This window comes from Mustela erminea, chromosome 17, assembly GCF_009829155.1.
Source record: "Mustela erminea isolate mMusErm1 chromosome 17, mMusErm1.Pri, whole genome shotgun sequence".
Lineage (NCBI taxonomy): Eukaryota > Metazoa > Chordata > Mammalia > Carnivora > Mustelidae > Mustela > Mustela erminea.
In genome coordinates, this window is record NC_045630.1 from 28,138,811 (window position 1) to 28,165,333 (window position 26,523).

Here is a 26,523-nt window from a genome sequence, read left to right on the forward strand (position 1 = left end):
CCAAAATCTTAACTCTGGTGAAATTTTGAGTAACTTCTATTTTCTTCTTCTTTATTTCGGTATTTTCCACCTTCTCAAATATGTATTACATGTAAATACTCCAAAAAAATGCTATTAAACAAAAAGGCATTTACTTAACACAAATGACATGTTTTTCCAAGATAAAGCCTTTTCATTAATGTTGGTGAAAGATAACTCTTTTTAAAAATACCATATATTTGGACGCCTGGGTGGCTCAGTTGGTTGGACGACTGCCTTCGGCTCAGGTCATGATCCCGGAGTCCCGGGATCGAGTCCCACATCGGGCTCCCAGCTCCATGGGGAGTCTGCTTCGCTCTCTGACCTTCTCCTCGCTCATGCTCTCTCTCACTGTCTCTCTCTCAAATAAATAAAATCTTTTAAAAAAAAAAAACCATATATTAAGAAAATGTTCACCGAAGAAACAGATGTAGAAAAATCATTCTATAAAGGGCACCGTGAAAGATACTGTGTTAAATTTTTTTTTAAGATTTTATTAATTTATTTGACAGACAGAGATCACAAGTAGACAGAGAGGCAGGCAGAGAGAGAGGAGGAAGCAGGCTCCCTGCTGAGCAGAGAGCCCAATTCGGGGCTCGACCCTAGGACCCTGGGATCATGACCTAAGCCGAAGGCAGAGGCTTTAACCTACTGAGCCACCCAGGTGCCCCTGTGTTAAATTTTTAGAAACAAATTATTCCAATAAATTACTCATAGAAGGAACTAAAATAAGAGGCATAACATACAAGACACTTTTCTTTTAAAGATCTATTTATTTGAGAGAGAAAGAAACCATGCTGGGGGGGGGGGGAGGTGGCCGCAGAGGGAGAGAAACTCAAGCAGACTCCCTGCTGAGCACAGAGCCCCACATGAGGTTCTGTCTCAGGATCCTAAGATCATGACCTGAGTCAAATCGAGTCAGACACTTCATTGACTGAGCCACCCAGGTGTCCCTCATATAAGAAACTTTTTAAAAATTATAAAAATAAACTTATTTATGGAAAACACTAATAAAAACTTCAGAATTAATTTCCAAAATATGGCATTTTGCTAAAATGCCATCTCAATAAATACGTTTTGAAATAATATATTCCCTTGTATACAAGGAATAAGATTTCTTACATAGTAACATTTCAGCAACCTCTCTCCCCCCCTCAAAAAAACAGTGCATTAAGAATGAAGATCTTCCCAATGATACCCTTGAAATTTACTATGAAATACCTCTGAATGCCTTTAACACTAGGTAATAATCATGCATCTAAAATGTTTAACACTGAGAACTGCTAGGAATGGATAAATATGTTAAAATACACAAACAACAAACATCAAATCTGTTTTGAGGAAACTTGTTACACAGACTTAATTCTGAAAGACAGTCAACTAAGCCTTTTAAAAGTATCTTTACAAACAGTTTTATACAATGTATCCATAAAGATGCAACAAGGGTACATGTCTCCCCTGGCTTTTTTCACTATGCTTTCTGATATTCTGTTTGGCCTGCAATCCTTCAACAGAAACAGTGTATCACTTTCCCTGAACAAAATCAGGGCATCAAGATACCTGGGGTCGGATTCCCCAACTCTTGCCACAGGTAATTGAGATCCACTCCAGCAGAGCCCTACAGATGAATCTCCCGGGTCTATCAAGTCATATGTATCCTAACCCTTCTGTGGGAACACCTAATCCTTACGTCAGGTCCCACAGAACTATGACCTTCACTGGCTTCACCCTAATACTACTTGTGGGATCTTAGGGTGAAATAAGAGCATCACAGTGATAGTTGGTCTTGGCAGCCATGCGGCTACTCCTGCTTGAGAAGTTAAGATGTCTTCTTGCTCTTAACCAACTTCTACAGATCACATCCAAGGACTCTGCAAACAATGGAAAACAACTAAGTTAGTAACATTGCTTAACAGTGCGTATTTAGGCAATAAGAACATCTGTTACCTCTTCCTGAACTATCTTTGCCAATTGTTTGTGCCCATCAAGAGGGACCCAAAAACTAAGGACTAAAGTTGCACCTTCACCACAGAACAAGAAACCTAGGAACCATATAATGAGACAACAAGTAAAAGCAACTAAAGACTTCAGATTAATTAAAGTGGGTCATTATTTTTTGAGGGGAAAGAGGAAGATGTTAGACATCTTCTGTGTAAGGCATGATTAAAACCCAAAGGTGGGTGGAATGTAAACTAAATGAACAATAAATGTCTTCATTAAACATAATGAGAAAAATCCATATTTGTTTTTTATAATATTTAAGCAACAGGAAAGCTGTTACTAAAAATTACATGGGTATTCAGAGTCAGAGACTTCTATTTGAAACCCAGCTCTATTATATATAATCTTAGCCTTGGGATAAACAAAGTTTAGCCCATACAGTTTATCAGCCAAACCAGAACCCTTTGAGAATAAGATGGGAGTTCTACTAATAATATACCTGGACAACAGACACAAACCAGAACTGCTCCAGGCAGAGGAGAAGATCACTAATCAAAATAAATACTATCTATATCATGGGGATTTTATGAAAGTCAAGAAAATGCTTAGCACAGTGCCTGGCATAAGCTCTACATTTATATTGGTTATTTTTTCATTTAGAAATATCTCTCATAATAAATTTTAATGACAAATGTCATGTATTTCTCCTTCAAATAATGAATTTTGCCACCAATGAACCCATAATGGAATGCTTCCAAAAATGTACTGTAAAAAAATTAAATACACGGATATCACCTCTCATAACTTGCAATGTACCAAGTATCCGCTCCAGAAATATACTTAATACTAATTAATATCATATCCAAAATGGTCAGGCTGAGAATTCCCCCACAGCTTTGTCCATGCTTATCCACTGTTAAAGCTCTCAAAAATGACACACAGTTCCTCTACCCATAAACAAGACGTGATAATCAAAAAGAGAGTTTCCTACCATCATAATTATGAAAAATGCTTGCAAGCCAGGACCCTTTCCATTTTCTTCTGCAGAAGTGTTTCTACGTCTCCAAGCAGGAGGTTCTCCAAGTCTTCAAAGTTCATTTCCTTGCTGTTAAGCGCCAATTACCCAGAAACCACACAGGTGTGTTAAATGCTGCAAACATGAAATGCCAGGACTCTACCCTCTGCTTCTTCACTTCTGTAGTAGAGTTGTAAGAATCTGAAATAGACCCCTTCATTCAAATTCACAGATATTCTTCCAACATATTTATATTCACTGCCTGCTAAGTGCCAGGCACACTTGTACTCATTCACTCTCCTATCACACCACCGACCAAGCAGACAGTATATACATAAATATAGAAATGTTGGCATGAAATAGTCTCAGACGTATTTTTTTTTTAAACAAAAAAACCAACTTGAACTTCTTATACAGACGTGGGTTCTGCCTCATATGGCTACAATCTAAATTGTGTGTCTATGCATGTTTATTTTAGTATAAATAAAATTAGTCACCAAGGCATAAGAATTGACATATCCTTCATGCTTAGTATCAAACACAGAGAAATACACATTTCTGTGAGTTCCCATGTTGTGGCCAGAAATAAACTCTTGGAAGTCCTGTTAATACAATGGTTATTTATGTTTCATGGTACACAGAAAATAGAATAGCGGCTTTTAGCATTTCCTGCTGACAATTTATATTTCCAAAAGTCAATACACCTTAGATTTGCCCATCCAAACAAATTTATTAATGCCTTTAAAATTGTTGTAAGCACTGAAGTTCTAAAAGTATAACCTAATTACACCTGGAACTATATAACAGTGTGTTAACTATAGTGGAATTTTTTTTAAGTTTTTCTATTTATTTAAGTAACCTCTACCAAACATGGGGCTCAAACTCACAACTCCAAGATCAAGAGCCATACACTCTACAGACTGAGCCAGTCAGGCACACTGGAATTTTTTTTTTAATTGCAACCTATTTTTAATTTGGGGAGAATCCAACAAATACAGAAAAGAAGGCAATTTCTCCATGTTTTTAAGAACCACTTCTCTAGTCTCACAATAAACCACCAGTTAGTAATTACTAAGAGGATCATTACTAGCATCTTCAAAAAACTTTAAGTTGACACCCCTGCTATCAGTGAGATTTGTATTTTTCATTAGGTCAGTTCCATAAAGCATTAGTCATCCTCTGAGGGAATGAACATAATAATCACCAGTGAAAACCATAGATATCTATGAAACAATCATAGTCCAATAGGTAAATGAAAGCAACATGTAATCCTCAGTCCAGCAGAAAAACATTTTGTAATAGAGGCTTTAAAAAGTCACATGGACCAATCAACTTGGGAAAAATAAGAACAGAGGCCGTTCTAAGCCTGAGCAATTACTACCATGGTAGGGTAGGAGGAGAGCTCATCAAGTAGGATTTTTTCTGTTACATTTGTTAAGTTGCGAGTGCCCTACCTACAATACCACTTTAGTGCAGTTATCAGATTTAGCTTTCCATCTTTAGTCCTATTCCATTAAATATTAACTTTCTCTTTAGAAATGTACTCCAAATTTATGTAATAGAGTATATGGTGATACATACTAATTTACAAAACAGTGAGACTACGGTTCAAAAATACTACCCTAATTCATCTTGATAGCAAATTACTACAGTATATTATACTTACAGCCTCTTTAATTTCACAGGAGAAAACATGTATCTGAAATTCTTCTGAACCATGGGAACTCTCTGTAAATGCAAAGCAATTGCTCTCTGTTGTCCCATCATGTCCACGTGCACAGAATAACACCTTATAGATCGGGAAAGAAGCTAACTCCACATTGTTGGATTGGTCTATAATTCTACAGAACAGTGATAAAAAGTAAGATAAAATATTAACTATCAAAGAACAAAAGCAAACAGTTCTATTATACTAATGACATATATATAATCATGTTAATTACCTTTTTTTTAAAGATTTTATTTATTTATTTGACAGACAGAGATCACAGGTAGGTAGAGAGGCAGGCAGAGAGAGAGGAAGGGAAGTAGGCCCCCTGCTGAGCAGAGAGCCCGATGCGGGGCTTGATCCCAGGACCCTGGGATCATGACCTGAGCTGAAGGGAGAGGCTTTAACCCACTGAGCCACCCAAGGGCCCCTATCTTAATTATCTTAAAATCATAAATATAAACTGGCTATAATTAAGTATTAAAATAATATTTTGATATGTTTGTGTCTGTGTGTATATATGTGTACAGATATACATATCTTACACAGACACACACACAGACACATACATAAATTCTTCAACTTCTTTTAACAATTACTTAATTTTCGTATCTCCTATGATGCAATTCATTTACTCCCAAAGCCAAGTACACATTACCTGTGTCATAAAATCTATTGTCACCCATCCCCAACTGCTAGCCTTGTTCTGCTATAGCAAAAGAGATGTTAGTACAGAATACCACAGACCATCCCTGGACAGTTCATTTCTATTTACAAAGCACCTATAAGTTTATCTAAGATCTAGTTCATTGTTCAACCAAGACATCTCTTACCCAAAACAAAAAAGGTCAGAGTGGTTCCAAAGGTGAACCTAACAACAGAATTTAAGAAGTAAAAGAAGTCTGTGGGGTTTAGGAGTAAATAACTCTGACTTTCCCCTATGTAAATCCTAAGCCCTAGACTGATTTAAAATCTCAAGACCATGTCAGGATCTATGAAACTAAGGGGTACCCAGTAGGAATAGAGGCGCAAGTCAAAACACTAAGTCTTTGTCAAGATGTGTTTTGCACTTTGAAACTAAAAAGATAACTTTAAAAGGCATTTTGACATTTTTAAAGAAATACCATATAAATACTACAGCTACAACTTTCCTTAAAAAATTCAAAGTATTTTCACCAAACCTTATAAATTTATATTGCTATTACTTTAGTACTTAGAACAAAGCTAACATTTTCTCACATTCTAAACCTTAGAGAATAAGGCATTTCAGAAAGAGTTTGAAAAAAGACTAAATTGGCTGTCAGGGAATATTTCAGGACCAGGATACAGTCAACCTAATTTCAAAGATTTGGTACATTTCATTTGTTCATTCAGTAAACATTTACTGAAATCTGCTATGGACCAGATACTACTCTCAACACTGAAGATACAGCACAGACAAAGAAATAATCTGCTCTTGTGGAGCTTATATTCTAGTGAGGAAGTTAGACAATAAACCAATAAGCAAATAAACATACAATACGAAATCAAAGAAAGTGCTATGAAGGAAAAAAAGGCCCAATAATGGGAAAAAAGGAACAGTTACATGACCTGATCAAAGAAGGCTTCTTTTGATAAAATGTTTGAGGTGAAATGTAAAGAAGTTAAAAAGCTACTGGGAGGGCGCCTGGGTGGCTCAGTGGGTTAAGCCGCTGCCTTCGGCTCAGGTCATGATCTCAGGGTCCTGGGATCGAGTCCCGCATCGGGCTCTCTGCTTGGCAGGGAGCCTGCTTCCTCCTCTCTCTCTCTCTGCCTGCCTCTCCATCTACTTGTGATTTCTCTCTGTCAAATAAATAAATAAAATCTTTAAAAAAAAAAAAAAAAAAAAAAAAGCTACTGGGAAACAAAGGAAGATTATTTTAAGCTAAGGCAAGAGAATATGCAAAGGTCCTGAGGTAGGAATCATGATGTTTGAGAAAGTACAAAGAAGCTACTATGACTGGAAGGTAGTGAGTGAATAAAGTTAAGAGAGAGAGAAGACAGGTACGGAGAGAGGAGAAGGGTAAAAGATCAGGTCAAGGAAGCAGTTTCTCAGTGACCAGACATCGTAAGAATTTTTTAATATAATCACAAGTGTGACTAAAGGCCACTGAATGTAGAAGAACATGATCTGATTTAAAGAAACTCAAGCTTCAGATGACAGTAAATATTATTCCTAATTAAGCATAAGAGAAAAAGCCATTTTGCTTCTTCCCAATCTGATGTTAAAAGTATAAAGTCTATGGCTCACTCCAGTTCCTTTTTTTTTTTTCTTAAAGATTATATTCATTTATTTGAAAAGAGAGAGAACACACAAGCAGGCAGAGTGGCAAGCAGAAGGGGAGGGAAAAGAGGCTCTGCACTGAGAAGGAAGGCCCACGTAAGGCTCGATACCAGGATCCTGGGGATCATGACCCGAGCCAAAGGCAGATGCTTAATGGACTGAGCCACCCAGGTGCCCCTCACTCTAGTTCTTGAACCACGGTTATAGGACAAGGGGAAGGCAGGTTTTTATATTCCTTCTGAATAGGTATGTTTAAATTTCTATTTCCATTTATAATATTCTAAGCAAAATTTTGTAAACACCTCTCATAAATAAGCAACATGGTCTAAGCCTAAAAATGTTTACTTTTCATGTCTACAGAGTAAAAGTGAACTCATGGTAAGTCCTAGTCCTGATTTATGATGTAACATCATCACCACCATGCAATAAATTTCATACATGTCTAGGGGAAATAAAAAAAGATTGGAGCTTACCTCACAGAACCTTCTGGAACATTTGGCACATACAGAGTAACAGGAAAGGGGTGCTGACTGGAAGATTTCATAGTTGCCATTGCTCGTAAAGCCTCCACTTCATTACGTGGGGAAGAAACCTTCATACATCCTAAGTAGGTCAGTTTGTTAAATAAAACACTATCTTCTTCAGGTAATCCACTTGGAGAAGATGGTCTGGGTGTAGAAATTTCTGAAGAAAAACACACACACACTCACTCAAAAGTTAATGGAAAATGCAAATGAAAAACTGCAAACAAAATTTAGGTCTGTGTTTTCACCTCTTTTGATGTTTATGCTACATCTTAATTCAGAGTTCTGGAATTTTGTACTTTCAAAGCCTCTCAAAGTATTATCTTACTTAGCTATAACTTCTTTAGAAGAAAAGGAAAAAAAACTAAGTTTTTTATTTAAAAAAAAGAGTTCAAATGATATAGAACAATAAGGAGAAAAAAGTACACTAAAGGCAGGGTGGGGGTATCTGGGTGGCTCAATCGGTTAAGGATCTGCCTTCAGCCCAGGTCATGATCCCAGGATCCTGGGATCGAGGTCCACATCAGGCTCCCTGCTCTACAGGGAGTCTGCTTCTCATTCTCTCCTCTGCCTCTCATGCTCTCTCTGTCTCTCTCTTTTTCTCAAATAAATAAAATCTTTTAAAATAAAATAAAAAAAATTAAGGCAGGGTTAAGTAGCCTAAAAATAATGAGGATTAAATAAAACTAAAATAAGTTACAAGTCTGTCTTGGATGTAGAGATCCTGCATAGCACCAAATTTATTAAGGATCCTAACTTCACAAGAAAAAGTAAACAACATTAAGATGTTACATCTCATACCAGTAACAACAAAAGCAAGCTCCCTCTTTGCCTCCTTCCTGGCTTGCTGACCTCTATGAACTATGTAAGTATTCCAGTGCATCCTATGATTGCTTCCTATGATTGATCCTATCATTGCTTCCTCTAATTCTCCTTTCCCCATTAATGAGTTTCTAAAACAAACTGTTCACTTTAGAAAATCCTAAGCACAGCATGCAGCAAAGGCCCAACTGTGGCTAAACAGTATCTATCTGCATGTATCACATACTATCAAATTCTCCCTTTGCCTCTCTCTCCATCCTCACCTGAAACCCACATTGAGTTAGTCTCCACCTCTTCCCATTACCCATACCCAAACACACCTGTCTACCAGAACTAGATCTTTGTACCAGGCCCAAATCCTCATTACCAAGATCCCACTTGATAGCATATTAATAAATAATTCACAAAAGCCATTCCCAGCTCCCAAACATTATACTATAGCATGGAACATCACCACCTACTTTTCTTCTGTTGAGAAACTAAACCCATTCAAAATCAATTACTTCATCTACCATGTTCTTTAATCACTGAAACGTGTTTTTTCCCCTTTTGAATCAGTTCAATGTGCTGGATTTCAAAAGGGATAAAGAAAGAACAGAAATACATGTTAAGGCTGAATGCTAACATTCATTAGCTAACATGTCTAGACTTATTATATGTATTTTTTGTTAAATTAGCAAGCACACAACAGTTATCTGCAAGATCCTATGATTAAATCATGTTTCAGTAACTGATGAGCATGGAAGATAAAGCAGTTCAAGTGGTCTAATTTATATGTAGTCAGAGTTTTAGCAAAAAAAAAAAAAAAAAGTGGCTTTCTGAGTAACTCTCTAAACTCCAAATAGAGAAACAGCACAGAAACTGATCCCAAAAAAGACAGATGACAAAATAAATATCATAATTATGATTGAGGATTTAAAAATATCTAACAAAACAAGGAGAAAAAAATGAAAGACAAAGGACCAAAAGAAATTTTAGACCTAAAAAATGCAAGATGTGAAATCAAATGCTCCCTCCTATAACAGCAGATTCTAAATTGCAAAAGAAAAGAAGAATGTTAAAGAAGTTCCTTGTGAGGGACGCCTGGGTGGCTCAGTTGGTTAAGCAGCTGCCTTCGGCTCAGGTCATGATCCCAGCGTCCTGGGATCGAGTCCCACATCGGGCTCCTTGCTCAGCAGGGAGCCTGCTTCTCCCTCTGCCTCTGCCTGCCATTCTGTCTGCCTGTGCTCGCTCTCTCCCGCCTCTCTCTCTGATAAATAAATAAAATCTTAAAAAAAAAAATTAAAAAAAAAAAAAGAAGTTCCTTGTGATACTGGAGGAAAACTGAAGAGCACCAGAAGTTATAAATATGAGGGGAAGAATTTTTCCTTGCTTTTTCATTTCTTTAAAACATAACAGATTTTTTAAAGTGAAAATTAGTATTTTGTAGAATTTGTAATGTGTATAAGTAAAATGAATGACAACAAAAGCATAAGGTCTGCAGGAAAAGAAAAAGAAGATCCTCACAGTATACATGAAGTGGTATATCATTAAAACATAGACCTGTTAAAGACTTAAGTCGTAAACCTCAAGCACTAAAATAATAAAACAAATTATAAAATTTGAATACAGTTGTATACAATTACACAGTTAATATACCAGTAGTGGGAATAAAATATAGTATTAAAAAATATTCAATTCAAAGGAAGGCAGGAAAAGGGGGAAATGACACAAAAACAAAGGGACAAAGGGAAAACAAACAGCAAGAAAGTAGGAATACTCATATCCAAACATGCACAAAATTACATTAAATATAAATGGTCAAAGACAAGGATCACCAGCTTTTTCTATAAAGGGCCATATTAATAAGTATTTCAGGCTTTGTGGGCCAAGAAAAAATTTGGATATTATACAGGTATTATATAAAAAGAAATGGCCTTCCACAATTTTTTTAACAAAATTCAAAACTTAAAATGGACACTTTCAATTTGAATTTCATATAACTTTCATGTGTCACATAATATTATTCTCTTTTGACTTGTTTTCAGCCCTTTAAAGATATAAAAGCAATTCTTACCTTGCAAGTCATACTGAAAACAAGTAATGGGTAGGGTTTGGCCTATGGGAAGTAATTTGCTGAGCCCCAGTCAATTAAAAGCTCATCAGACTGGATAAAAAAAGAAAAACTCAACTATAGGCTATCTACAATTTATCTACAATTTAAGGACACAGTAGACTAAAAATAAATTTTTAAAAAATAGTAGACATACCATGCAAACACTAATTATAAGAAAACTAGAGTAGTTATATTAATATCAAATATTAGACTGCAAAACAAGGAATAGTTAACAGGGGGAAAAGTAACATTTCACAAAGATAAAGGGTCAATTCATCAGAAAAACATAGTAATTTTAAGTGGTTATGCCCCCTAACACCAGGGCTTCAAAATACCTAAAGCAAAAACTGACAGAACAAGTCAAGTTGAAGTACTAAGTCTGCTACAGCTTCTCTCTCTTAATTAAAAACACTTAACAGAATATAAAGAGTACATAAAAATTCTTTTTTAAAAAGGAAACAATAATTAAGATTAAAGAGAGGAGTCAAAACCTGAAGAACTACCAGTATAGTGTTGAGTTTCCTTCTTACCCCCCCCACCCCACCCTCTTTTATCTCCCAGATTTAACCTAAGGGCAGTCCCAGTGCAGAACTGTGCAATGAACAAAACTATAAAAGAAATTAAAAAACAGAAAAAGGTGTGTCTGCAAACCAGAGTGTCTGAGGAATTACAACTCGTTTCTGATACTGTTTCCTCTCTCTCTTTTCTCTCTCCCAGAGAACAGAGAATTAATTAATACAACTTCTTCCACAAGGCCAGCCCCAGTTACAGACCTATACTGCAATGTGGGAAAGGTTGGTGGGGGGAGACAGACATCTAAAACTTAGAGGAAAAAAAACCTGTCTGAAAATCTAAACACCAGAGCAAATGGGTTCACTCCTTTGATTCAAAAATGGACCTCCACTATTTTTTTCTCTTTCCTCTTACCACTTTGTCCTAGAGTAGACTCCAGGCATGCAAGACTGCTAGACAGCACAACAAAACAAAAATTCTAAGTGAGAAATCTTTCTACAGAAGAAGAAAAATGGGTCCCAGGAACCCAGAGAGTGTGGGAGAAATCCCAAAGAGAGTTGAGAAGAAGGAAATCCTTAATTTTGTATATGAACTAATACAAGTTCGGGCTCACCATGTGTGTAACAAACCAAAGAAGCACAGCAAAGGTTTTGGAAACTGAAGTGACTTTGGAACCAGAAAGGAAAATAAAACTTGCAGTCTGGACATTACCAGGTAGACTGCCCCCTAAAATAAAGTACAATCAATGTTCTTCAGAGGATCTTATGGAAAAAGAATTTCAAAACATAAGATTCAAAAACTCTGGAAAATAATCCAATTAACAAACAAGCAAACAAACAGTAAAAGGTAACCAACTCCCAAGGGAAAGAAGAATCAACATAAACCAATCTGAAGAGTATACAGTTGTGGAAATTATCAAGGACTTTAAAATTGCCTTTATAACCATGCTCCATGATATAAAGGTGAATACACCTGAAATGCATGAAAATATTGAAATCCTTGGTGAGGAAACAGAAAATGTAAGAAGAACCAAAGTTAATTTAATAACAGAAAAATGGAATATCTAAAATTTAAAATTCAGAAGAGGGACTCAAAAGAATGAAGAATAAAGAGTCAGTGAACTTGACCATAGGTCAACAAAATTACCTAAACTGAAAAACAGAGAGAAAAAATTACAACAAATACTGAAGAGAGCCTCAGAAAGGTGGAATAATAGGAAAATGCCTAACATTTTTGTTGTCTGAGTCCCAGGAAGAGAAGAGAAAGTGAGTAAAGCAGGGAAAAAAAAAAAAAAAAAAAAAAAAAATATATATATATATATATATATATATATTTTTTAAAGACATAATGGCTGGAAAACTTCCCATATGTGGTGAAAGACACAAATTTATAGATTCAAGAATCTCGGTGAACTCCGATAAAAATAAACTCAAAAAAAAAACAAAAACAAAAAAACCATATAATCAAGCTGCTGAAAAGATAATAAAGAGTATACAGGAAAAACCAGCATGTTATAAACAGGGGGGAAATGAATGTTCAAAGGAGTGCCTATTTCTTAACAGAAACTATGAAAACAAAAAGATAGCAGAATAACCTATTTATAGTGCTCAAAGAAAAGAACTATCTAAATGCTTTTCAAAAGGACACTGCTCCACAAAAATCTCCTGGAGCTACCAAAGTGCTTCAGTAGAGATGAAGAGCCTACACCCTGCCCCACATGCATTTTAAGCAGATATGTATTGTAATTACTGGGCTTGGACCTAAAAGTTTATGTGATTTTATTTTCAGATTCAACATTTCCAATACTATTGAGGATGAGGATGATGACAATGAGGAGGAGAAAGATGGTATTTCATTTGGTACTTTCTTTGTGCCAGGCATTTTACAAAATACCTAAAAATGAATGATCTTATTTCATCCTCCTTCACCTCTATATAGCTTATTCTATTTAATCTTTATTTTACAGATGAGGAAACTAAGCATTAGAGAAGTTAAAGAACCTGTCCAAGGTCATAGACACATAGACAGAGCTTGGGTTCAAATCCAGCTCTGAACTTCAGATACGAGGTCTTAACCTCTACGAAAGGTCTACAATAGGATGAATTAAAAGAACAGTGTAGTTCTCATTCTGTATTTAGTTACACAGAGTATCAGCTCTTCAAGGGAAGGAACTGTTCTATCCTCTTTTTATTCACAGCACTTATTAACAGTGTCTAAAAGACTAGACAATATATATCAATTTAATTAATCACTAAATAGATGAAAAATTTTTAAGGCTAATCATCCTTCCAGCTGCCTATCATGGGAAACACACATCATCCTGAACACCACCTTATACCCTATCCCACCCACAACTGAATATATTGTAACTGCAGCCTTCGTGTAGACAAAACTCGTTGGTAACTATCCAATTACAACTAGTTGAGATCCTGAGTTAAGCAGTCAAATAGCAAAATATTTCTACCAACACAACAGTTCTAGACCTTGTAAAGTCACACACCAATGTAAGGAATTCATTCCTACGAAAATATAAATTCAGTCCCCTACTCTTTAACTCCATCATCCTTTCCTCAGCAGAAAGAGTGACAAAGAGTATACAAAAGAAGACTCATCTTTGTATCCAAACAGTATTTAAGTATATTTTAATAAACTAGCAAAGATTCCCCATCAGAGCTGCAACCACATAGCCAGGATATACAATCAAATGACAAAAAGGAAAAAGTTATCATCATGTTTGAACAAAAGCATTCATCTGTCTAGTTTTACAATGAAAAACAACATACCTTAAATGTTCACTCTAGCCCATTTAAACCTAGATGATTTCCAGACAGTTCCTTGCCACTGGAGTTATGCGTCATTTTAAACCAACCACAATAATTCTGTTAAGCAAAACTGTGTTGACTGCAACTAGGAAAAGGCAGCTGAAATGTCTTGTCTTAGTCTGTTAAGGCTGTTATAACAAAATACCACAGACTGGGTGGTTTCTGAACAGCAGACACTTATTTCTCACAGTTCTGGATGCCGGAAAGGCCAAGTTTGAGATACCAGCAGATTCAGTGTCTAGTGGGAGCCAACCTTCTGGGTCACAGACAACATCTTTTCACTGTGTCCTTAGAGGTGAAAGGGACAAGCTAGTTTTCTGGGGTCTCTTTTACAACGGCACTAATCCCAAACCCAAGCATTCCATCTTCATGACATTCACTCTCCAGAGTCCCCAATATTATCACCTAATATTATCACCTAATAATATAATATCACCTAATATAACAATATTAGGTGATATCACCTAATGATATCACCTAATATAACAATATTAGGTGATATTACCTAATATTACCACCTAATATTATCACCTTGAGAGTTAGGATTTCAACAGGAATTCTGAGAAGAACAAGAACATTCCAATATTATACTATTGAAAATAAAAACTAAAAATATATAACTAGAAAAAAATACTAAAAACTAACTTGTAAAGCAAAGGAAATCTCTTCTTATCCAATATCTTCAGTGAAAAATACAATTTTTTAAAGCTTTCCTTTTTTAAAGATTTTATTTACTTATTTGACAGACAGAGATCACAAGTAGGCAGAGAGGCAGGCAGAGAGAGAGGAAGGGAAGCAGGTTCCCCACTGAGCAGAGAGCCAGATGTGGGGCTTGATCCCAGGACCCTGAGATCACGATCCAAGCCAAAGGCAGAGGCTTTAACCCACTGAGCCACCCAGACACTCCAAAAAGTACATTTTTAAAATATATTTAGTGTAATGAGTGTTGAGAACACAAGAAAGTATAATACATGGTCCCTATCAAATAAACTTAAAATCATAAGCCCACTGCAAAGATTAACTAATTCCAACAACCCATCAGAGCTCCATTAGAAGATAAAGGTATTTCCTCCTTTCAATTAATCTATTAACCAAAATATAATTACATAAATGTGATACAGGGTTTTTTGGAAGAGTTGAAATTTAGGAAATTCAAAAGATAAAGCAAAGAACAATGAGTAATATAATCTCTTATGTTCCCTTAAGAATAAAAATTAATACTATTTAAAGTTTGTTTCTATTTTTAATTAAAATATATATATTTTTAAGTAAAATATATATACATACATGTTTAGCTTAAGTTCCCTTGAATTTAATTCTAGCTGTATGACTATATACTGATAATATACCTACATTATCTACCTGTAATATATACCAATATACCTATAATATAACTATATTATTATACGATAATAATCATATAATAATATTTATAGTATTTATAGTGAGTCACCAAACTAGAGTTTTATTAAGGAACCCCAACACATTACAAATATCTTCTCCTAGTCTGTCTTTATTTATTGTATAAAATGGCTGAGGATGTATCAGTGGGACAGGGTAAAAAAAAAAAAAAAAAAAAAAAAAAACACACATACACACACTCACATAAAAACTTGAAGTTTTTGTTGCCTAACACTAATGGTCCATTTGGAAGAAACCCTACAAGTACAATTTTCTTTTTAATGTTAAAATGTGTTGTTTATGGGGTGGGCGGCTGGGTGGCTCAGTGGGTTAAGCCTCTGTCTTCAGCTCAGGTCATGATCTCAGGGTCCTGGGATCCAGCCCCGCATCGGGTTCTTTGCTCAGCAGAGAGCCTGCTTCCCCCTCTCTATCTCTGCCTGCCTCTCTGCCTACTTGTGGTCTCTGTCAAATAAATAAATAAAATCTTTTAAAAAAATGTGGTGTCTAATAATTTAATTAAAATGTAGATCAAAGCAAAAAAAAACCCTCATTTATTATGGTACCATTCTCATTCAGAAGATTTAAGTGTTTATGTATTAAAATATAACTTTCAAGGCACCCGGGTAGCTCAGTCAGTTGAGCATCTGACTCTTGATTTCGACTCAGGTCATGATCTCAGGGTTTTGGGACAGCAACCCAAGGAAGGCGGTGCACTCAGCAGGGAGTCTGCTTGAGATTCTCTCTCCCCGACCCTCCCCCACCACACCCATGTGCACACACACTCTCTCTAAAATAACAAATAAAATCTTCTAAATATATATATTTATATACCATAAATCTTTTAAATATATATAAACATCTAAATATATATTATATATATATAAAACTATCTTTTTTTAATGATGTGGCTTTTCCTATGCAATCACAAAAACAGTCTCTGATATTTTCTTCTTAGATGTTTATTTTTCACATTTAACTATCTGATTCACTAGGAATAAATTTTGTGTATAGTATAAGTTAGAGCCATCAAAGCCCTAAGTCAATCAGGATAATCTCATCTTGTCTGTCAGTGTGACTTATTTCAGGGTTTGAATGTAACCATCAGTTACAGGTGATTCCCCGGACTACTAGAAAATCCTTCAAAAGAGTGAAACTCACAACTTTGGTTCAATAGATAAAGAAGAGAGTCTTCCTCTGCCACAGCCATAAATAAATTATCTGGCCCTACTTACCAGTTTCTGCTGCTAACTACTTTATGACCATAAAGGAAGCCAATTAGAGGAAAGGGGACATGGAGAAGATAAAAGCTAAATAGTATATTAAATACAAAAACAATGGGGCGCCTGGGTGGCTCAGTGGGTTAAAGCCTCTGCCCTCAGCTCGGGTCATGATCCCTGGGTCCTGGGATCGAGCCCCACATCAGACTCTGCTCAGCAGGGAGCCTGCTTCTCCCCTCTGTCTCTCTCTGCCTGCCTCTCTGCCTACCTGTGATCTCTGTCTGTCAAATAAATAAATAAAATCTTTAAAAACAAAAACACTATCAGAGCCCAGATCAAACAATAACCCTAGTGTTTGAACTATATGAAGTAGGAGTTACCTTTGATTTGGTTAGGCTCTTCTTGCTCCCAAAATCACTTTGCATTATAAGCTGGTATTTCCACTGTAAATCCTACTCAATCATGGATGTATTTATTTTTTAACATGTTGACAGAATATAAGCTATTTTACTTAGAATTTTCACAAATGATAATTTGAAATAACTATAGTCAAACTGAGTAAAAAGGAACATCATATGAAAGACAATGTCCATTACACCATTCCTAACGCCCAAGAATTTATTCAATTGTTCAGTAAGTATTCATTGAGTGACTACTATGCACCAAGTACTAGGAATAAAATAAAGACCCAGACATAGACCCTGTTCTCAAATAACACTGACATGCATTTAACATGTAGGGAAAAAAAAAAGAACCAAAGTTGGGGGGCACCTGGGTGGCTCAGTGGGTTGAGCCTCTGCCTTCAGCTCAGGTCATGAACCTGGGGTCCTAGGATTGAGCTCCACATCGGGCTCTCTGCTCAGCAGGGGGCCTGCTTCTCCCTCTCTATCTGCCTGCCTCTCTGCCTACTTCTGCCTACTTGTGATTTTTCTCTCTGTCAAAAAAACCAATAAGAAATCTTTAAAAAAAAAAAAAAAAAAGGAAACAGAGTGGGAACTCTTGACCAGAACCAAAAACCTGATCTTAGTAAACAAAACTAACAGGATTTTAAAATTTTTCTTCTTAAAATTTTCATGTTCACTTTATCCCATTTATCTTAAGGTGTTTAAGAGTTCAATACAGTACCTGTATTTGATGGATCCAAAATTAACTGGAGAGATGGCTTATTTGTTTGGCTGGCTGAAATATCTCCAAATGAATGCTCTGAAATCTCAGTGGAACTTTGACAATCAACAAGAAGACTGCTTTGCCCTTTCTCAGAATCTCTCAAAATCTCTTCCATGGCTTTTTCCAATTGTTCATCACCATTAGAAATTATCTATAGGCAAATCGAGACAATCTGTTTCAATCATATTATAGTTCTGGGGCTTAATGAAAATATTTTATTTCCAGAAGAAATTAAAACAAGTTAAATTTTAAATTTAAATATAAGTTACTGAATACAAAGAATTTATACAGTTGTACCTAACTATATCTGATCTAAGATCTAATTTACAAAGATTTTTCTTTCCTTTTCTTTTTTTCCATACAAACACATTCTAAGTACCAGGTAACATTAAATTTATGTGTTTTAAAGATAAATACAGGTAAATTTAAATAAAGTATCTACTCTCTTATTTAAAAGGTCATATTTCTCATTATCATAGCATAAACATATTTATGATTTCTTTACAAAGTTTGCTTGCTTGCTGCCAAGAGGAATATTGTTAATTTCCTCACATTTAAGTTGACTTATTCTTCTCTTAAAAGCAGGTGAGATGCAAGGCCTAATAAATGTCATAAACACATTAATATTAAAATATAAATATTTAAATTTAAAGTCATTTAAATACAAATATACTTAAATTTAAATAAAACCACTGATTGTTTCAATGTATTTATAAAGCTATATATTCTCAACATAGCATAAATGGGTATTTAATAATATAATTTTTATACAATTTTATTAAATTGATATATATTTTTGAGTCCATAGTACTAAATAAAAATCATAAACAACATGTAGCACTTCCAACTAGTTTCTCCATTCCTGTTTCTAGATGGTGGTTATACAATTCTCATGCATGTACACCTGGGTCTGATTCTTTTTCTTGGAGTTAGTAAGACAACAAAAATGAAAAAGGATCATTTTTGTTTATATAAAAATTCAACTGCTAAAAATATAAGACATATGCTTAAAAAAATATTCAGACAAACCAACTGTGAAATCACATACTAGAATGTTACCAGCTGATTTAAAACACAAAAACCACAATATTGTTTCTAAAGTAAAAATAAAACATAACTTTCATATAATTAACTTATAAAACTCAGCAATAAGAAACACAAAAATATCCAGATAATGGTTAAATCTTATGTAAATTTAAGTCTAATTCCCCAATTATCCTTTTCTATTTTCCTTTCCATTCCTTCTTTCTAAAATTCTGAATTAAAACATAGCCAAAAGCAAAAAACTTCAAAAACACACAAACCAAATATTAGCCTCTGCATAAATCAAATACTGATGCTATTCAAGGTCAGCATTTGAGAAAAACCTTTGTATTTTACACACCTCTTACGATCAGTCTCACCTCATTAAGAAAAAAACAGAGATGTAAAATATCATTTGTAGAGAAAGAAAGAAAGAGAAATACCTTCAGTTCGGGTTTTTCATCCTCTTTTGTAGAAGTATCATCTGCATGCTGAGGAACCAAAACAAATTCTTCACTGTTCAGCATGGCCACAGAATCCGATGACCCACTAACCTTCTGTAATGCAGCTCTGACCTCCATTTCAATTCTACAAACTTCTCTTTCCACATCCACCTGATCAAAACTACAGGGATTTAGAAAGAAAAAAAAACTATTAATGAAAACATGGACTAATAAGTCCCTGATCAATACTCAGCCTTTAAAAGTGGTTCATGTGAAGAAGAATTCTGCTGGCTAGATAATTATCTCAAAACTAGAGAGGCTACCTTCTTGGACTAGGCCACATAATGGAAATGTACTCTCTTCACCCTGAGTTTCTTGACTAAAAGAACCATATTGTTCCCTGAAAAACAACAAAAACCCTCCCACATCACAACTAAACAGATTTACTACTGTTTGACTCTGTTTCTCCTAGAAATATTATTTTTGTTTTTAATAAATACAAGAAATAAGTATGACACTGGAAACCAAATTCACACACAAATATTCACTGAAATTACTTTGTAATTAAATCTAAATGTTTCCAAAAACTTATCTCCTTAAGACCAAGTACTGTACCTTAAAATACCTTGTGTCACTAAAGTCGACTGATTACTAAAGAATTCAACACCCTAAGCCATGTATCTTTTCTTTTCCAGACACACTGTCACTTATGAGCACAAGAAGGGGAGAAAAGGCTAAGACTCTCATGTCACATTCATGTGGCAAACAGTATTGGCCATTCTGTTTTTTGGATCAATCTGCCACCACAGAAACTCAACATTGTCTATCACTTCCAGAAGTTCAAATATTCACACAACTAATTTTAATTGAACGTGTGTACTACATAACAGACGTAGTACTCAGCACTGGGGCTATATGAGTAAGTAAGGCAGACAAGGTGCCTGCACCGCTGGAGCTCATATCTAGTAAGAAAACAAGCAAGTAAGCAAATAAGGCAATTCTAAATCACTCTAAAGGCTTTGGAGAAGATACAACAGGTTATTGTGACAAAGAATAGCTATAAAAAGTATACGGACAACTTTAAGTAAGGCGGTAGGAAAGGACTCGGGGAAATATTTGAGCTGAAATGTAAAAGACAAGAACCATATGTTAAACAACTTGCTCAGTGACCAAAAGGGAAATATGATAGAGGGGTAAGACAAGTAAACTGGGGCTAAATAACACATGACTCTAAGTCTGCTAACCCACGCCTTAAAATTACCCACAGAATTGTTCTTGTTCTCATTCCAATTAGGTTACTGTGTTCTTTGCTTCATATAAATAGGGCTGCATTACCTCATTTTGCCTTTAGGTGACACTAACACCATTACTCTTAGCCAAAAGAAAGCTTTACTCTCAGCTTCAAATTATACTTTAAAAAATTAATTACTTCCACCTTCATCAAAACTCACAATTTCCAATAATATCAAAACAAAGAATAATTATTTATTCTAGGATAGCATAATTAGCTAGCCATCATTTAATTGTTAGCCATGTGTATATTCTTCCTTTTAAATTTTAAATCCTTCAAGTCCTCTAAAGGTTGTTTTTTTGTTTGTTTGTTTTGTTTTTTTGCAGGTAATGTTTCTGAAAATGCAATATGTAATAAAGGCCATGTCTCTACCCTTCCAAGCTGTCTCATGAACCCTTGATTGCCAAGATGCTACATAGTCCAGGTGTTCCTTCTGTGGCCAATCCTTCAAGCCCAAGCGGACACTCCCTGACTTAACATCTAAATGTTGGAAATTCCCCAAGTCCTGAGCCTTCTCCTGATTCCTTGCCACACACCCCCACTAAGTAGTATCTCTCACTGCCATATATTTAAATACCATCTATTTTCTAGCAATCTCCAAATTTCTATTCCAACGCAAATGTCCTCTAAATTCCGTATTTGGAATCCAACTTTCCACTTTGTATTTCCATTAGGAATTCTTATCAGTATCTTAAATGTGACCCAAATGGAATTCTTAACACCTCCTCTAAACTTGTTCCTCATTCAATTTCCCTTTCCAGTAAATAATACCACTTTCTAACAAAATGTTCAAACAAGAAATCTGGATATCATTCTATCAGCTCTACTTCTTCATTCCTCACATCAGCAAGTCATGTTAGCTCCACATCCAAAACAAATCCCTCTATCCCATTTCTTCATGGCCATTTTTACCAAACTAATCCAGGCAATGTTCTCATCTACTAAAAAAGTCTCCTAACCCATCTACTACCTCTAGTCCTCTCCTCTCCTAACCTACTCTTCACAGAGATGCCAAAGAAATCTTATGGAAAAGAAGTTATATTACATTAAAACTCCATTCTAAAATCTCTTCACTAAAATTCTAATAAAATCCAAACTACTTGCCAGCACTTACAAAACCCAACACATCTCTGCCCCTGTCACTTTACCATTAACAGCTCTTTAATTACAGAAAGTTGTTCCCCACTTTAGGGTCTTAGCACTTCCCTCCTACGTTCATATGGCTGAATCTAACAGGTAGAAGCTTTCATTCATCAATCCAACTCATATTTATGAGTCTCTACTATATGCTAGAAACTACAATGGGAACTGGAGACTAAATGATAAATGAAACCAGTGCAGTCCCAATCTTCCTAGAGCTAACATTCTTAGAGAAGAGAGAAATAACACAGAAAAACAAAACATAAATCAGGATCCCATACTGGAATATATACTATAAAAGGTAATAAGAAGGTAGGAGGCAAAATGGATTCAGTTGCCATTTGGGCTTAATGAGTAAGGCATAGAAAGAACGGGGGTTGAGGGGGTGGCCTTCAAGTACAAGAAACAGCAAATACAAAAAGCCCAGGTATGAGAAAAGGCTTATGAGAAAAGAGGCCTTGATAGCTAGGTCAAAGTGAACATGGGTGAGAGCAGTAAAAGATGAGAAATGTTAAGAAAGGCAGGGAAGCCTGAGGCCACCCCTGATGCTAAAGCTATCTAAATAAACCCCCACCCTAATTCCAACTTTTTTGTTTATCTGGGAATATCAAGTGCCTAATATAGTAGACCTAGTACATTCACTAAATGTGTTAAACAAATTGTTGTTAAAAGCACCAATCAGGCTAAAGTTTTTACAAATAACAAATGTAGAACCAGGATTCAAACCAGTATTCTGAATTCAAAGTACATGCTCTGAGCCACTACATTATACCATGTCTTGAAGTTTCCTCACCTATGCCTAGACACTCAGGGCTGGTATCTGTCACTATGCACACAGAACTTTTTCCATGTCTCTCGTCCCTCTTCCAAAAGTTCTGTCTTCCCCACAAGACATTTTTCTTAGATAAGTGATAAACAGTTAACCTGGCCCTTAACTCTAAATCACCATGTTAATGAATACTAATAGTTGCTCAATTCAAATAAGATGTCCATTTTTAAGAGGTTTTATTTAGCCTAAGAGAATGTTAGATATTCTGCCAGGCTAACAAAAAGCTATCAGTTTACCAAACTGTGACCTCTTCAAAACACAACAAATTTCTCATTCTACTCAGAATTAAGACAGCTCTCATTACTAACATCAAACCATGCCTCTAAGGCCTTAGGGATACTTTTAGAAGTTTGCCTAATGCTACCTTACTGGATTGAACATTTCTTTTAACTTCAATGCAAATGCTTACTAAATTTGCACACAAACACAAAATCTGAGAATACAAAGCCAACACTTTAAAATATTTCAACAGGCAGGTAATAATTTTTTTTTAAGATTTTATTTGTCAGAAAGAGTGCACGTGCACCCGCACAAGCAAGAGGAACAGCAAGCAGACATAGAAGCACACTCCCCACCAAGCAAGGAACCTGATTCGGGACTTTATCCCAGGACCCTGGGATCATGACCTGAGCCAACAGCAGATATTTAACCTACTGAACCACCCAGGCATCCCGAAGTAATATTTAAATGGGGAAAGAACAGTCTTTAACAAACCATGCTAGGTAATCAGATATTTACATGCAAAAGAATGGAATTGAACCCTTACCTCACACCATACACAAAACTTAATTCAAAATGGACCATAGACCTAAATGTAAGAGCTAAAACTATAAAACTCTTAGAAGAAAACAGGTGTAAACTTTCATGCCCTTGGGTTAAGCAATGATTTCTGAAATGACACCAAAAGCACAATGGCCAAAGAACAAAATAGGTAAACTGAACTATATTGAAATTTAAAATGTTTATGGCAAAAATGATATTATGAAGAAAGTAAAATAAAACTACAGGATGAGAAAATACTTAACAAATCATATATCCGAAAAAGGTCTTGTACCCACATAGTATAAGTAACTCTTACAACTCAATAATAAAAAGACAAATAATCCCAACTTCTAGTTTCGGCTAAAAGGCTTGGAAGTCATCACTCCCTTCCTTACAACAAAAAAAGTTAGAACAAACTAAGTATCAGTAGCTTTGATCCATCAGAAAACTGAGTTCATAAGACAGACTGCCATCCCAAAATCTGGAGAGACAGACAATCCAGAGAGAGATAGCAAGTCAGATCTCTTTACCTGAAGCAGTAGCTGCTGGAGCCATAAACTGGTAGGAACACTTAAATGGTAATTTTGACAAACTACCAGAAGCTAAGTGAGGAATTTGGGTATAGGATGGGAGAGTGGTTAAAGAAGGGTAACTTGAAATGTTGTGTATATTAAATTGAGCTTAACAATAAAAAATTTCTAACATTCAAAAAAAAGAGAAAGTTGAAACAGCTATACTGATTTTTAAAAAAGCAGACTTCAGAACTAGGAAGATTACTGCAGAGAAAGAGGAGCTTTGTATACTGATAAAGGGATCAATTCTCCAAGAGGATATAACAATCCCAAACAAGTAACCACTTAACAGTGTCAATATCTATAAGGCAAAAACTTATAAAAATGAAAGAAGAAGGGTGCCTGGCTGGTTCAGCTGGTACAGCATGTGACTCCTCATCTTGGGGTTGTGAGTTCAAGCCTAATGTCGGCTGTAGAGATTACTTGAAAGTAAAAAAATAATAATAATAAATTTTTTTAAAGGGATTACTTTAAAAATATATGGTTTGTTTTTTTTTTTTAAAGGAGAAACAGACAATGCCATATTATGGTTGGAGACTTCAACATCCCTCTGTGAGAGAGATCTTGACCTGTGATAGATCAAGCAGGCAGAATATTTGTGAGGATATAAATACCTGCATAGCACCACCAGCCAATATCATCCAACTGACATTTATAGAACATTCCATCTAACAACAGGAGAATACATTTTCTTCTTAAGCTCACAGGGAACATTCACCAAAGAAGACCATATTCTGGGCCATAAAACATAACTTGACAAGTGTGAAAAAATAAAAACCATATAAATATGTTCTCAACCACAATGTAATTAAACTAGAAATCAGTAACAGAAGGAGAGCTGGAGAATTCCCATGTTTTGGAAATTAAACAATACACTTCTAAATGAACATTAGTCAAAGAAGATGACCCAAGAGAAATTTAAAAATATTTTGAACTAAATGAAAATACAACTTGCCAAAAATTGTGGGATGCAGTGAAAAGCAGTACTTAGAAACTTGTTGAACTGAATGCGTATACTAGAAAAGAAAAAATATCTAAAATATTTGTAAGCTTCATTAGGAACCTTAGGAAACCAGAAAAAGAAGAACAAATGATGAGAAATAATAAAAAATGTAACAAATCAATGAAATTGAAACGGGAAAATACAGATAAATCAAAAAACAAACACCAAAAGATCAATAAAACTGATAAACTGCTAGCCAAGCTAAACAAGAAAAGAGAAGACACAAATTACCAATATAAAAAAATGAAAGATGGGTCATAACTACCAATCCTCTGGACATTGAAAGGGTAATAGAGGAATACTGCAACAATTCTAGGCCCATAGATTTGGTGACTTAGATGAACTGGACCAAATTCCTTGGAGGATACAAAATTTAAAAATTGCCCAAAAAAAGTACCAAATTTCACACTAGGAAAATTAGATATCCTGAATAGCCCTATAATTTTCAAAAAATTTAACAATAATTAATAACCTTCCAAAAAAGAAAGCATCACACACAGATGGCTTCACCAGTGAATTCTCCGAACATTTAAAGAATAATATCAACTCTCTACAATCACTTCCAGGAAATAAAAGAGGAAACACTTTGCAATTCATTCTATGAGTTCAGCATTACCTTAAGACCAAAACCAGATTACAAGAATAAAGACAAAATATTATAAAATTTTATTCAACAACATAAAAAAGGATTATACTCAAGGTCTACAAGACTAACAACATTCAAAAATTAATCAATGCAATAAATGCAATAAATCATTATCAATAAGCTACAGAAAAATCCTAATCATGTCACTGACACAGAAAGCGCACTTGACAAAATTCAGCACTTAGTCATAAAATAAAAATAAAAACTCTCAGCAAACTAGCAATTAATGGAACTTCCTCAACTTAACAGTATCTACAAAGGGGTACCTGGGTGGTTCAGTCAGTTAAGCATCCCACTCTTGAACTCAGCTTAGGTATCAATCTCAGAGTCATGAGTTCAAGTCCCACACTGGGCTAGCATGGAGCCTACATTTAAAAACAAAAACAAACAAACAACAACAACAAAAAAAACCGAGTATCTACAAAAAACCTATACTTAATTACAAGACTGGACACATTCCCCTTAAGACTCAGAACAACACAAGGATGCCCTCTCTCACCACTCTGATTCAAAGTCATAAGAAATAAGGGAGAGGAGAGAAAGGATGGTGAAATAGGGGACCTGTGTTTCATCTGGTCCCTTGAATTCAGCTATTTATCTATCAAATCATTCTGAACTCCTATGAATTCAACCTGAGATCAAAGAAAAGAATTCCTGCAATTCTACAAATAAAAATGCAACTACATAGCGCCTGGGTGGCTCAGTGAGTTGGCTGCCTTCAGCTCAGGTCATGATCCCAGGGTCCTGGGACAGAACCCGGCATCAGACTCCCTGATTGGTGGGAAGTCTGCTTCTCCCTATCCTACTCCCACTGCATGTGCTTGCTCTTTCTCTGTCAAATGACTAAATAAAATCTTTAAAAAAAAAAAGAAAGAAAGAAAGAAAGAAAGAAAGAGAAAAAGAAAAAGAAAAGCAATCAGTCTGCAAGGTAAGGGGTGTGGAGCAGTGCCTGGGTGGCTCAGTCAGTTAAGCCTCTGCCTTTGGCTCAGGTCATGATCCCAGTACCCTAGGATGGAGCCCCAGATCAGGCTCCCTGCTCAGCAGAGAGCCTGCTTCTCCCTCTGCCCCTCCCCCTACTTGTGCTCATTCTAACTTAAATAAACATCTTTAAAAAAAAAAAAAAAAAAAAAAAAAAAAGGAGGAGGTACAGAGACAGGAATCTAAGGGGATATATCTGGCGATAAACTTGGCGGGGAGGGAAGCCTCCATAAGCCAGCTACCGGAAAGTGTAACAGCAGCAGAGAGCAAAAACTGGAACTTTTAGGGATG

At 35.5% G+C, this 26,523-nt stretch overlaps 1 protein-coding gene across 8 annotated transcripts in view; it reads right to left on the reverse strand.

Annotated features, from left to right (window-relative positions):
• RABGAP1L (RAB GTPase activating protein 1 like) overlaps positions 1–26,523 on the reverse strand; it is a 765,799-nt gene that overhangs the window by 664,365 nt on the left and 74,911 nt on the right. For all 8 annotated transcript variants that reach the window (XM_032317419.1, XM_032317418.1, XM_032317421.1 and 5 more), the window contains 4 exons: positions 19,012–19,192; positions 17,504–17,696; positions 7,458–7,668; positions 4,641–4,815 (listed from right to left, as the gene is read on the reverse strand). In XM_032317419.1, coding sequence (XP_032173310.1) covers positions 4,641–4,815; positions 7,458–7,668; positions 17,504–17,696; positions 19,012–19,149 — 717 coding nt within the window. In that variant the 5' untranslated portion in view covers positions 19,150–19,192. The remainder of the gene's footprint in view (positions 1–4,640; positions 4,816–7,457; positions 7,669–17,503; positions 17,697–19,011; positions 19,193–26,523) is intronic.